At 40.8% G+C, this 14117-nt stretch overlaps 1 protein-coding gene across 2 annotated transcripts in view; it reads left to right on the plus strand.

The window, feature by feature from the left end:
* Positions 1 to 14117, plus strand: part of LOC117386519 (receptor-type tyrosine-protein phosphatase delta) — a 608003-nt gene that overhangs the window by 558021 nt on the left and 35865 nt on the right. For both annotated transcript variants that reach the window (XM_055228970.1, XM_055228969.1), the window contains 10 exons: positions 376 to 520; positions 1908 to 2213; positions 2997 to 3190; positions 4001 to 4027; positions 4404 to 4521; positions 5671 to 6258; positions 6578 to 6678; positions 6762 to 7018; positions 9096 to 9189; positions 12042 to 12251. In XM_055228970.1, coding sequence (XP_055084945.1) covers positions 376 to 520; positions 1908 to 2213; positions 2997 to 3190; positions 4001 to 4027; positions 4404 to 4521; positions 5671 to 6258; positions 6578 to 6678; positions 6762 to 7018; positions 9096 to 9189; positions 12042 to 12251 — 2040 coding nt within the window. The remainder of the gene's footprint in view (positions 1 to 375; positions 521 to 1907; positions 2214 to 2996; positions 3191 to 4000; positions 4028 to 4403; positions 4522 to 5670; positions 6259 to 6577; positions 6679 to 6761; positions 7019 to 9095; positions 9190 to 12041; positions 12252 to 14117) is intronic.

Consider the following 14117-nt stretch of genomic DNA (forward strand, 5'->3'; position numbering starts at 1 on the left):
CTAGTTTTCAAGTTAACCTTTTTACCTTTTGTTCAGTACAGTTTGACAATTCCAGGGTTGAAATTATCCAAAAGATTCTCGTAAAGGTGTATGCAGTTTTAAAACGCAGCGGTGCACTTCCTGTATTACCACATGACATCACAAAGTGGAACAGGGTGTTTCCGTTTGAGAGAAAAACTCAGCCTAAATTTGCAAGGTTTGTGTGTTAAACATGTGTGAATGAAACAAAACACAACTCCAGGTCTGTTTTTGACAAGGAAACAACATTATGACATCAAAAAACAGCGTGAGATGGGCTCTTTAAACTATTCTAACAAGGCTAAAAGAGCTGCGAATAGTTAATGGGACCTGACAGTCTGCCACTCTTTGCCACAGAAACGCATCAGTTTTGAACCCACTACCACGTACCTGCTGAAGGACTTGAAGCCCTTCACGACTTATACTTTCCGGCTGGCTGCTCGCAGTAAACATGGAGTGGGAGCTTACACCAACGAGATCTCGGCAGAAACCCCTCAGACACGTAGGTCCTCTTCCTTATCTGACAGAGCTTTAAACGGTTTGGAACGGAACACATTTTCAAATGCATTCCAAACTTTACGTGTGCCGCAAAATCCCCTCAAAAGTGATAAAAATGTCACCGAGGTCTTGACTGCTGATAAGAAAAGTACAGTTTTTTTTCTCCTACAGATTTGATGCATTTGAAAATAGTTGAAATGTAAACATTGGAGGTAGTAAATAAGTGTTTTTGAAGTCTACGTGACCATGCAGTGTTCACTTTGAAAAGGTTGCATGGACAGCGTACACGGGCTTTCTGTGAAGCCAGGAGACAAGGTTAGGAAAACTTCTCTCGCTCCACCTTTGTTGTGAGAAATATTTTGATCCAAATAAGTGATGGGGGTTTAAAATATTTGTGGAATAAAAGGCCATGATTGGTCCATGAAGGCCTTGTCTCGTGGCATTGCAAGTCAGCCCATATGCATAAAATCCTGCATTGAACTTTCTATGGAGAGAAACTTTTCCAATGAAGCTACATCAGCAGATATAATTATAAAAATAGTGGCTTCATCATAGAAAGTTCAAAGTTCTTGTTATGTAGTTAGGATTTTGTTGTACCAGAGATCTCAGATTAAAAAAAAAACATTGAACATTTGAACATTCCCTCAAAACTGAGCAACGTTTTCTTCACATATTTTCTATTTATTGAACTATAATTGCACTAAGTATAAGCCAAATCAAATCTGAGATCTGTGAAAGTCCAGACCTGACCAGGTAGGCCCAGAGGGTGAAATATTCCATGAGGACTAGTGCATGATAATGTTACTATTACATTACTTAATAAGACATGTCTCCTTGGGAAGTTCTCTGTTGTACAGTCAGGCTTTTACCACAAACCAACAGGCTTCGGAAAGGTTGGTGAGATTTCTTCTTTGACACAGCTCAAGCATCAACCTTTATGTTTTTGGATTGATGGTAATTGCTTGCAAAGTTTATTTCAGTTGGAATGGTTTATAATTTTCTCAAACACATGCATAGGGAAAAGTTTAAAAAGATAAAAATATGTAGTCATTAGTAAGGTGTATGATTATTTCTTCTGTTTGTTTACGCTATGGCAAAGGTAGGTTATGTATTGAGCTTCCATACATTCATCTCCATTGTTTACATTTTGTGTTGGCTCAAGCCTTTACATTTTTGTTGATATTTTTCATTGATTTCATTTATTTATCCTCATAAGTCCCTGTGATGTGTCCTCATTTTGTGTTATTTTTTCCCTTTTCCTTTTTTGGTTACCTCCACCACCATCATCATCCCTTTCCCAACAAAATCAACACCAAAATCCCCCCAAAAAATCCAACAATTGAAAAATATTCCACCCAAAACTTTGGATTCAAACGGACTGCACAAATCAGAGCCCTCTGGCCCACCACAAGACATCCAGTGCTTCAGCCCCACCTCCACCAAGATCCTGGTAAGTTGGCGGCCACCTTCAATGGACGTACAAAATGGGATTATAACCAAGTACGCCGTCCAATACACCGCCATTGACGGAGAGGACACGACAATGCATCAAATCGACAACATCCCTCCAGAAACTACGCAACACCTTTTGGAAAATCTGGAAAAATGGACTGAGTACCGCATCACCGTGACCGCCCATACAGATGTGGGATCGGGCCCGGAGAGCTTACCTCAGCTGGTCCGGACAGAGGAGGACGGTATGTGCCCCTCCCTCAAGCTGCTTAACCCCGCCCCCTTAACAATTACTAACAACCTCTCTGCAACCCGCATCTTCTTGCCTGCTCCTGATGCCAATTTTTGGAACTTTTTTCTAACACAAACTGCGACATTTTTTTAAATTTTCATTTTTTGACTTTGCTGCTCAATTTCAACATATGGTACGGTATTTTCTGAAGCTGGGCCTGTGACTTCCAAATCCCATCTGTCTGTCACTGCAGTATTTTTGAATTTTTTTAATGGCAGGATATTTTTACAGACTTGACCTTTTTGAGGAACTTGGCAAAGTAACAAGTTCTTGACAGTGGGAACAAAATAAAAATGGAAGATTTTTTTTCTTGTTTTTGAGGCCACTTTTTAAAGATTTTGCCACTCATGCAATACAATCATTTTGTATTCATTTTTCCTTGCTCCATAGCCAAAAATTCTTGTGGTGCTTCAAGTCTTTGTGACACTTGAAGCCCAATTTTGGCTCCATTTTTCTATTTTGGCAAAACACATTTTTATTCCATGTTTTGAAAACCCACTCATTTTTACTGTTTCAAGATTAGGTCAGTTGTCAGACCTGTTTTTGCTGTTGTTTTTTCCCTTACCATTGTTGAAATATTGATGTCATGCAATGCCTGTTGCAGTTTGCTACACTTTTGTAATTTTTTGTCACTGCAGCACTTTCTACTAGAGCAACCGGGCAGAATTTAAGTCGTAGGTGAGGGGTTCTCTATAATTTTGACCTTTTTTCTTCTATCCCCATGATGTCCCTCCAGTTCCTAGTGGGCCACCTCGTAAAGTTGAGGTGGAGGCTGTCAACTCCTCATCAATTAAAGTGATCTGGCGTTCACCGACGCCCACCAAGCAGCACGGTCAGATCCGAGGGTACCAGGTGCACTATGTCAGGATGGTTAATGGGGAGCCCACAGGACAGCCAGTCATCAAGGACATCCTGATTGATGACGCCCAGGTACGGCCCCCTCCTCCACCTCATCTCTCACACAGCAGAGTGCACTTCTCTCCAACAAACTCCCAAACTCACTGTTAGTCTGCTAATTAGAACACGCAACACAGGGGAGTTTAATGTGTTAATTATACCGTCAGAAAATTTGAACAATGGACCAATCAGAATTTAGTTAGTTCTTGTTTGGAGTTTTTTTTTTTTTTTTCCATAGCTTGTTCTCAGTGATTGACAAACTAATTAAAATTTGCGTAGCTGTCATGGTTGGGTGAGGGTTTTTCGTTGAAATTTATAATTATCATTCATAGTCAGTTATAGCTACAGCTTAAAAATTTCTAGAGTTCATCGCAGTACTGTAAAGAAATGTGCATTCATCCAGATATTTAAGAACATTTTACAGCATTTAAACAATATTGTTGCGATATTGATGCATTTTAAAAGGAGGAAAGTCTTTTATATGCAAAATACTAAAACTATATAGAAAAAATATCCATCTCTGTTTCTATTTAAGTGATTTTTCCTGTATCAATATTTGAAAAGAATATCTAGTGTAGTAAAGGCCAAGAGATTTAACTAGACCTGGATGACTGAGGGGTTACACAGACAATATCTAGCGTGGATACAAGTTTTAGTACCGATTAGGACTATTTTCTAGTCAAATATACTCTCAACACTAGAGAATCACATTGCTAATATCACACAAAGTAATGACAAAGCTACTTCATAGACTCACACATACTGTCTGTTTTATAACAATGTCTGTCTCCGGCCTTACGTCTTCTTTTCCTTTTTTCTTTCCCTAATCCTTATCACTGCCAGACGGAATATGATGATTCAACTGAACATGTGAGTAGATATTTCTGCTGTAAATTAGAAAAATGGTAATTGAATGAGTTTAGCTTAATTCTTTTAACGCTAGCATCTTGTTTTTCCAATAACGCAAGACCTCCCATACGTTTAGGTAGAACATTATTGATTGTATGTGAAAGGTTTAAATTCAATTAGAGATCACCGATAACACCACTTTGTTTCCACATCCATTAAATAAAGCCTTATCAAAACTATCCTCTCTCGCTGAAGCATGCCCCAATTTCAAGCATAGGCTCTTGTAATTATGCTACCGTCACGCACCCTCTTTTATCTCACTCCTATTTTTATGGCCCATTTCTGCAAGTCAGCAAGTAAATGTCCTGCCATTGAAGTCCTCTTTTTCTTCTCTCAGGAAATGATCATTTCAGAGCTGCTGGCTGAGACCACATACTCGGTGACAGTGGCCGCTTACACCACTAAGGGGGACGGTGCACGCAGCAAACCCAAACTGGTCACCACCACTGGGGCAGGTAAATCACACGGTTTACCCCTAATCAGAAGTTGAATGGTCAAAGAATTCAGCAGTAGTATGTGCTAATGCCTCCCACCACTAAAACACAAGACTACAGTTGCTTGTTATTAGTAATAGCCAGCATTATATGTGGGAGTTTGGATTTTGCCATCGATGTAAAGTAGCCTCCTGTACAAAGCATACATTAATTAGTGAGTTTTTGTTTGTTTTTGAGCCGATAGCAATATCTTTTTCTTTGCACTACTGGGAAATTTCTGGTTATTTTTTTGGGCACATGATGAGATTTAAGCCGTGAAAAGGTTGAATTAATAACTTTTATGACTCATTACAGATGCAAACTAAGTACTAAAGAGTTTCATTTTGCTGTTTATTTATTGTAGATTTAGACTAGTTTCTGTGGTTTAAATCTGCTCTTGGGTTATTGTGTCAGTGGCATAAATTTGCTCCAGTATTATCATTTATATTGACTTACTTACTGATATATCTCAATTCAAAATGTCTTATCGTGACGGGTGTAATTGTATCAATCAAAAATTATATTGACTATATACTATACAACTATGCTAAAACTGTGCAACGTACACTGCCTGGCCAAAAAAAAAGTCGCCTTTTTTAAAAAAAAGGTCACACAATATAATATTTAGCTTTGATTACATCACGTATTCGCTGTGGCATTGTTTTGATTTCGCTTCTGCAATGTCACAAGATTTATTTCCATCCAGTGTTGCATAAATTTCTCATCAAGATGTTGCATTGATGATGGTCGAGTCTGACGCTGCACAAAGCTTCTCCAGCACATCCCAAAGATTCTCAATGGGGTTAAGGTCTGGACTCTGGTGGACAATCCATGTGTGAAAATAATGTCTCATGCTCCGATGAATCCTGGCATTGTCATCTTGGGCATGCCATCAGGGAAGAAAAAATCCATTGATGGAATAACCTGGTCATTCAGTATATTCAGGTGTCAGCTGACCTCATTCTTTGAGCACAGACTGTTGCTGAACCTAGACCTGACCAACTGCATCAAACACAACCTATTTGCTTAGTTAAATCCAGGTGGCGACTTTTTTTTTTGCCGGGGCAGTGTATCTCTCAGCTTGTCAGTACCACGCTAACAGTATCCTAACATTTATTTTCTTTCCCCTAGTTCCAGAAAAACCCAGACTCATGGTCAGTACCACCAACATGGGCACGGCTCTCCTGCAGTGGCACCCCCCTGCCTCAACTCACGGGCCCCTGCAAGGATACAGGCTCCGATTCGGACGCAAAGACGTAGAACCCCTCACAGTTATTGAGTTCCCCGAGCGGGAAAACCACTACACTACCAAAGAGATCCACAAGGGGGCCTCTTATACCTTTCGCCTTTCAGCCCGCAACAAGGTGGGCTTCGGCGAGGAAACGGTAAAAGAAGTCACGACCAATGAGGATGTACCGAGCGGCTACCCTCAGAGCATATCAGCAGAGGGCGCTACCACATCCACAGTTCAAGTCAACTGGCATCCCGTTTTACTGGCCGAGCGCAATGGAAAAATAGTGAAATACGCGCTACAGTACAAGGACATCAACAGTCCGCGCAGTCCGTCTGAACTCTTCATCACCGCCCCAGAATCCACAGTCACCCTCGACGGTCTAAGGGCTGACACCACTTATGATATTAAAATGTGTGCCTTCACCAGCAAAGGCTCCGGCCCCTATAGTCCTAGTGTACAATTCAGGACACAGCCGTTGGATCAAGGTAGGACCAGTGCCGTAATCCTGTCTGCATCCTCTTCACAGCTCTCCTTTCCTTGTCTAAAAACAGCACATCACAACATGTTCTCTCCCCTTTTCTTTCACAAACATAACATTTTAAGTTCAGTGAGTATTTGTGTCATGGAGGTAAAGCCTTTAGCTGGTGTTGACGCGGAGGTAAGAGGCTAGCGTTAGAAGTAGCACAGTTGTCAATGTGATACGGAGAAGTCTTTGCGAGGTAAGCGCTGGTTTGGGACCGCTGTGGGAAGGGAAATCCAGGAGAGGAGGTTGTGTCTAAATCATCTGCTCCCCCTTTCTTTTAGCAGTGTTTGCAAAAAATTTTCATGTGAAAGCTGCCATGAAGACATCCGTGCTGCTGACTTGGGAGATTCCTGACACCTACAATCCAGCTCAACCATTCACCGTGAGAGCCGTAACGGTTTATGCAAGATTATAACAACTCGAAAAACATGCCATGAAAGTGCACTCTACATAATTTGCATTTAGATCCTGTACGACAACGGGCAGAGCGTGGAGGTGGATGGGAAGCTAACGCAAAAGCTAATAACTGGGCTACAGCCTGAGACGCAGTATTCGTTCCTTCTGACCAATCGTGGGAACAGCGCCGGAGGTCTGCAGCATCGCGTCTCCACCATGACCGCTCCAGATGTTCTCCGCACCAAACCTTACCTGATCGGGAAGACCAACTTGGACGGCATGGTGACTGTAGAAATGCCATCGGTGCAAACGTCCGAGCGCGTCAGGTGGGTACAAAGTTTATATCGACTTTTGTCGATAAACATTTAAAGATTCGTATGTAACTTGTCTGGTTGACGATCTGTTACCTGCTAGTCTCTAGATGGATATTATTGCTTTGGAATGTTCCTCAGTGTGGCATTAAACATTATCTATCGCCAAGTTAAAGGTCAGATCTGTGAAGAGGCCAGTCCACTCAGCTAGAATTTATGTTTATCGAGTTCTTCTGGAGGCAAAGTGACAAAATCCACATGGAGAAAAGCAAATGGCAGACCCTCCTCAAGAAAATTTCCATGGTGTAGCTTTAAATCTCTGTTCCACATAGAGAATCGAGGAGTGCGGCTCTGTCCTAAGTGTTTACAGTCGCCTATAAATCAGTTTTCTCCATTAATAGTTTACCATGTGGGTTATGCATGCATCAATTAATAAGTGTCGTCCCGTTTGAGAAAATCCATAAAATGTGGACTTTCATGAGTCTGGTTAGTACGCTTAGCCCTCACAGAACTAGCTTGACTTTTCATTGTGAACTCTAAGCCTGTGAAGTCCTCAGAGCGTTGAGACAAAGCCCATGTTGTCATGGCGCCAGCAGCACATCCGACTGTAGACTGCGGCTTCAAACCCATCTTGTGTTTTGATGTTGCTGGATGCGCTCGGCCCGCTGTCTCCCATGCCAGAGCTTAAGCTAATGAGTTTCCCATTAGCCTGCCACGCTGCCTCTCTCTGGCTATCGCGAGCTTGTGTGGTGCCCAATGAGAAAGGCCAGAACACGCTGGCACAGGCCCTTATCTCCAGTGCCACCCCGATGAAGGGATGAAATCCTTCTAATTCTCATCTTTTCACTGAGGTCTTCTAATTAGCCCACGGAGGCCCAGTGAGGTGCATTTACACTGCGCGACTGCAATGTACAAGCTTAAATGGAATAGAAAAAATGTTGTTACACCACTCAAGTGAGAAAGATTGGTTTGGCTTGCTAATGGCATGATTATAACACAGTATCTGCTAATTGTTGCATGTTATTCGATGTATATAAATGTCGGAGTAGCAGAGTTCATGCTTTCGAGGAATAAATGTAACTTTTTTTTTTTTTTGGTCAAATGCCGGGCTGTTTGCAATAAGATAAAATGGAACTGAAAATCATGTGTTATCAATAGGAGAAAAGTAGCTAATACAGTTTACATTACAGAAATACGCATTGGCATTTAGCCTTTACAGTATTGCAGGTTTTAGGTAGTGTAAAGTATTGGTGCATTTCAGATGACGTCACAGCATTCTACACGCCAATAACATTTAGTACAGATAGGGGGCAGTTGAAATGAATTAATTGTTGTAATACAGTGGTCCCTCGTTTATCGCGGGGGTTACGTTCTAAAAATAACTCGCAATATGTGAAATCTGTGAGGTACTCAGCTTTATTTTTTATAATTATTCTGTATGTTTTTGGCTGTAAAACCCCTCACCACACATTTTATACACTTTTCTCACACAGGCATTAACATTTTCTCACATTTCTCTCTTGTTTAAACACTCTCAAAGTTCAAACCTTCGTAGGAGCCTTCGTCGGTGCAGAACGTTTCATCGACATTGTGGGTTTTGTCGGGGAAAAAACAAATCGCAAACATACAGCACTTCAGAGTCACAGTGCGATCCAACATTTATGTAAATTTGTCTGAACACATTCTGTACTGTACAGGAGACACGGCACGGAGGAAACTGATGGACAATGGTCTACAGTCCAACAGCCAATCAGGACGCAGAACACAATGCACGATCATACGATGTAAAAAGAACATGCAAAATTGAGCTAAAAAAATCTATGAAACAGCGAGGCCGCGAAAGGTGAACCGCGATATAGCGAGGGACAACTGTACAGTGAGTTCCTGGCTCTAGACCCTAATATAAATGATCAGATTCAACATTTGTGCATTTACATTTTGAATATTTCATGGCAAAGTGCAATGGGAAAATCTGGTTCTAATTCAACTTCCTTCCTCCTTTCTCTGTAATGCTTTTCATCTCCTTGGAAATAACTACACTCATGACCACTTCAGTACTGTATTCTAATCTTTATATGTGTATATGTTCCAGGGGCTATTACGTCGTCGTGGTACCTCTGAGAAAACAACGCACCGGCAAGTTTTTCAAGCCATGGGAGAATCCTGATGAGATGAACTGGGAAGAGGTGAGTTTAATGACACCGACTCTTACTCCGTCAGCCGTGTTTGAAACCTGTAGCTTTACCAATAGCGCGCCATACTTTTCTCCAAAGTGTAGAAACAGGCCTGTAGTTTTTGAGAGGCCAGGAAGAACAAGAGATGTGTCTCGCTGATTGACGCAAATAGCAGCAGAGAGCACTGTTCATATGGAAATGAGAACATGAAGTAGCCATCAAGTGCACTGCAAACTCAACCCTCATCCTCCCCTCCTCCTCCTCCTTTTTTTTGTGGCGGCTGTAATTACCTGAAGAGCTGCATCAGGCCTTCCTGTCTTCTCTCATTCCAGCCCAAGCTAGCCCACTGTGTGTGCACAAAACACTTGACAACTTTTATATTTAACTGTTCGGATCGGAGTTTCTGTGAGCTGCATGCATGATTAAGTGTGTTTGCAAATGAAAGCTTTTATTGTTATACTGTTAACTCTAGGCTAAATTTGAAAGTGTTTTATTTACATGGCCTATAGTAAGAGCTCATGGGGGTCTATTTGAGTCGCCAGTACTTTCTAATATCTAGTAGATGCCATATAAAACGTTTGAATGCCCTCAGACGTCATGAATTTTAGATTTTATAGTTCTACATTTTGGGGAAAAGGAACCATGTTGCTTCTAAGACGACCCTACCAACCCTGTGCTGTGTGACTGGCAGGAGTTTTAAAGGCGGCGTACCTGCGTTGTACAGTTTTAAAAGCTTTTTACAGTCTTAAAAACATAATTATCAGCCACACTTTGAACTTTCTGGTCAAAGAGCAATGATATAGACTTATGAACGTATGAAGTGCATAGACTTTTATCAGTTGCTTTTTGGTTTGCACTTGTTTTACATTATTAAACTCTTGCACTTTTTCCTAACTTAATCATTATTTTGTGCTTTGTAATGTAACCTTTGCTGTGTTGCCTGAAAAAAACTAAAAAAGTTCACTAACAACTATAACTAGCATGCTAACTATGCATCTTCTGATTCTTGGACCTTAAAACGCTTTATATTTATGCAGTTTTATTTTGACTTCAGGAGATGCTTATTCAATATACTGGGGCAAGACAAAATTAGCTCAAATGCATGGAAAAAAATCACTACTTCACTGAATGCTGCGGATATGGTTTTACTTAAAGTTTTGAGTCACTGGATTTTAGTTTGTTTAGTTTTGAAAATTAACGGTAAATAAAATGTAGACTATATGTTTCCTTCTAAAATCGTTTCAGTATTGCATTCTAAATAACTCATCTGTGCATAACCATAACGATAACACAATCGAAAACAAAATGAAATCTTAAATTGTCTCACCCACCGCTGGCTCCGTCGCTCCCGCCCATAGGCCCATGTCTGTCGCCTTGACCAATTGCCCAAAAGTCACCCCTCTGTCAGAATTTATTTGTTTGTCAATATTGGCACTCACCTTTTCACAACTTTTCCCAAGGGCAGCTAGATTTAGCCGTGTTGACAGGAGAGATGATTGAAGACATTATCGGGCAGTACCAACAGCCCCGCAGCCAAAACAGAGCACACACAACACGAGAGGGAGCGCACACACACACACACACACAGCGGCGACGACGGGAGTGACAGGGGCACGAACGCACACGCCACACGCACACACACGCACACACGGGACAAAGAGATACCGAATCAGACAGCAAATAACTAGCGAAGCCTGATTAGCATAATTATGAGCCACACTTTGTACTGGCTGTTTAAAGAGCAATGATATAGACTTGCATGAAGGGCATAGACTTTATCAATTGCTTTTTTTACAGTATTAAACACTTGCGCCATACTTTTCTTTCTTTTTTCAAATTCCTAACTTGATCATTATCTCATACGAGTCGTTAACCTTTGCCTTTATCAACAATTTTGAGCCTTAAAAGTGAAGTACGTCATTTTTCCAGTGGGAGGTCTGCTACCTGCTCGTTTCCATGGAGATGTTATTGCTTTGTACAGGTGTCATTACTGCGCAAAAATACTTCTCAACACCTGCATTGCTACTTCTCTCAACAGATTTGACCTTTGACTATATCAGGTAGCTCTGTGGATATAGATCAATTTAATGCGATAAATGATGATATTGAAACTACTTCAAGCCTTTGATGCAATTTGAACACATTTTTTAATTAACAGAATCATTAAAAAGCCTGATTTGCAATAAATAAATAGCTGAATGAACCAATAATTCACCATAGACGTGATCTATTCTACCCTCTACAGCTCAAATCGTATCATATTATGTGAAAATAGCAAAAAAAATCCAGAATTTTGCAAGGAAATTGTACAAATATTGACCCCAAAATGTTGAAAAACGAGTCGATATAGTAATTATTGTGATAGGCCTAATTGTCCACCTTTAAGCAGGATATAAACCAGGATATACTACCAATCCAACCTGCAACCTCTTCGTTTCGTGGCACTTAGCAACTACACACTCCCATTTTGTATCAAGTCACTGTAATAATGTAATAACTGCACAGCCAAACGTAAATTATTCAGCTGCATTTGACTACAAGCGCTTGAATCAACGCCTCTGATTTGTGTCAAAAAATGATTGAGCCAAGAAACTTTGAAATCTCTCCGCTCTCTCTTCCGCTTGATACTGCCAGATAATGTGAGCTGTTTTATATGCCGGAAATCCACACTATCTTTTAATCAGAGCCTTTTGTAGTCCAAAAACAGATGAAATAAGTCATTGATCTTTCCGTAACGCTTTGCAATCAGCACTTTCAGCTCAGCAATCAGTAAGAGAAATCTCAGATGAATTAGAATTGAGGGAATTTTTATGTCTTGTGTTTGATATGAGTTGTACAATTTTTTTTTCTCTGTCTCTCTGCAGCTGCTAAAGGAAATCAACAGAACCAATAGAGAATTTCGTTTTCGGAGGCAAATTGAGCCGAAAGCCTACATCGCGGCCTACTTCAAAGACCTGCCCAAAGACTTCATGCTGGGAGATGGAAAGATGTACGGGGAATTTGAAAATAAACAACTCCAGAGTGGACAGGAGTACATCTTCTTTGTGGTGGCGGTTGTGGAGATGTCTGAAAATGTAAGTTTATGATCCAAACAGCCCGACAAAAAAAACACGTAGGCTTAGTGTTTGTTTAGATAAGCTTGAAATATCTTCTAAAACTCTAACAGTTATTACGATTATTGCAAGTGCATGTTGTAAGCGGTTTAATGAATAGTACGAAGCGCAATCTGGGGTGACGGTAGCTCAGTTGGCGATTGTTTGTCCACTGATCTAAAGGTTGGTAGTTCGAATCCCGCTCTTGACATGAAACATAATCGTACAGCGGTAAGATCCACAGATGAATGCAGACGTTCATCTATGGGAGCTGGAGTGGTTCCTTGATGTAAAACGATTTGAGTGCCTTGAATTTGGAAAAGCGCTAAATAAAAATGTGACTATTTACCATCTGTGGGAGCTGGAATCGCACCACCAACCTGTGAGTCAGTGGATCCGACTGCTCAACCAATGACATTAATGTCGATAGTGGGATTGGAACCCCCAACCTTGAGATCAGTGGACAAACTCTCTACCAACTAAACTACTGTCTACTGCTAATGATGTGATATACTCTTAAAAAACTAAAGTACCGTATTTTCCGGAATATAAGTCGCACTTTTTTTTCATCGTTTGCCCAGGGGTGCGACTTATACTCAGATGCGATTTACTGTATATGTGAAATATATGTTTTTTTCTTCATTATTATGCATTTTTTGGCTGGTGCGACTTATACTCCAGTGCGACTTATACTCCGGAAAATACAGTATTTAGTTTTTTGTTTAGAAAAGAGGACAGTTCATATTATTCCATCTGTTGTCCCAGAGCAGGTAGATGGTAAAAATTACACTTAAACACATAAAACATGGGCGTCCTTATTCAAATGCAAAAGACGTTTTCCAAAACAATACACTGGAGTAATTAAACTGAACTTTGAAGGACTTGACCACTGCACTGTTGATAGTAACTCAAGGATGCTACTTACTTTCCAGCTCATTACTTGAATCTTTCGTGAGCATTTAACTTCCAAACTCTTAGCTGGCCGGAGACGCCGACCCTCACCGCTTTGGGGAAAGAAGCCCCTTTAGACCTCGGTCCATCCCGGGAACGGCTTGATAACGCCGTGTGTGTTTAATTGCGGACCACCTTATCTCTTCTGTGTGTGCGTTTGTGTTGTGTGCGCGCTTGTGTCCGGTGTGGAGCAGGCAGAGACCACAGGCTGCAGCAGAGATGATGGATCTGATGCGCTAGTGGGCAAAGCACTAACTCTCTCTCCACTGACCTGAGAGCAACGATAATCACGGACACAGGCAGCCAGGCATACGCAATATTTCCATCCCTAAAGAGCGTTTTATCTCTGCGTACTTCTATCAAGTCTCCTCAAATGAAGGAGAGATTTTAAAAGATCGGTTTTGATGTGGCGTCTAGTGAGATGAACAGAAGTTTGAAAAGGTGTAAATTTTGTATTATCGTCCAAGCTGTGTAGCAAAGGCAGTTTAATTGAGTAAATTAGCTCAAGTCTTAAAGCGGGGCTCGGAATATATTAGTCAGAGCAGCCATAAGTCATTATTAAGTAGAAGGAGCTGCAGGAAATCCAGTGTTGTTAGAGCTTAAGGTGAACATGGTTAATGAAACTATTATGAGAAGTGTGTTTCAATCAAGCTGAATTGCATGATTAATACAAGTCTCTCACTGCAAATCAAATCAGACTCACAGTGGCCTTTCTGTTGTACTATTCAATACTATTACTACTATAACTATTCATTTAAAATGCCTTATTGTTTTTAAGTTGGCTGTATTGACTGATAGTTCCATCTTTTTGTGTTATATATCGGTAATATCGCTAGGTTTCCCCAGTATATCAGTATTGGCCCGATACTGAAAATGTAGCCGATATTTGACTTCGAT

Source organism: Periophthalmus magnuspinnatus, chromosome 18, assembly GCF_009829125.3.
Source record: "Periophthalmus magnuspinnatus isolate fPerMag1 chromosome 18, fPerMag1.2.pri, whole genome shotgun sequence".
NCBI lineage: Eukaryota > Metazoa > Chordata > Actinopteri > Gobiiformes > Gobiidae > Periophthalmus > Periophthalmus magnuspinnatus.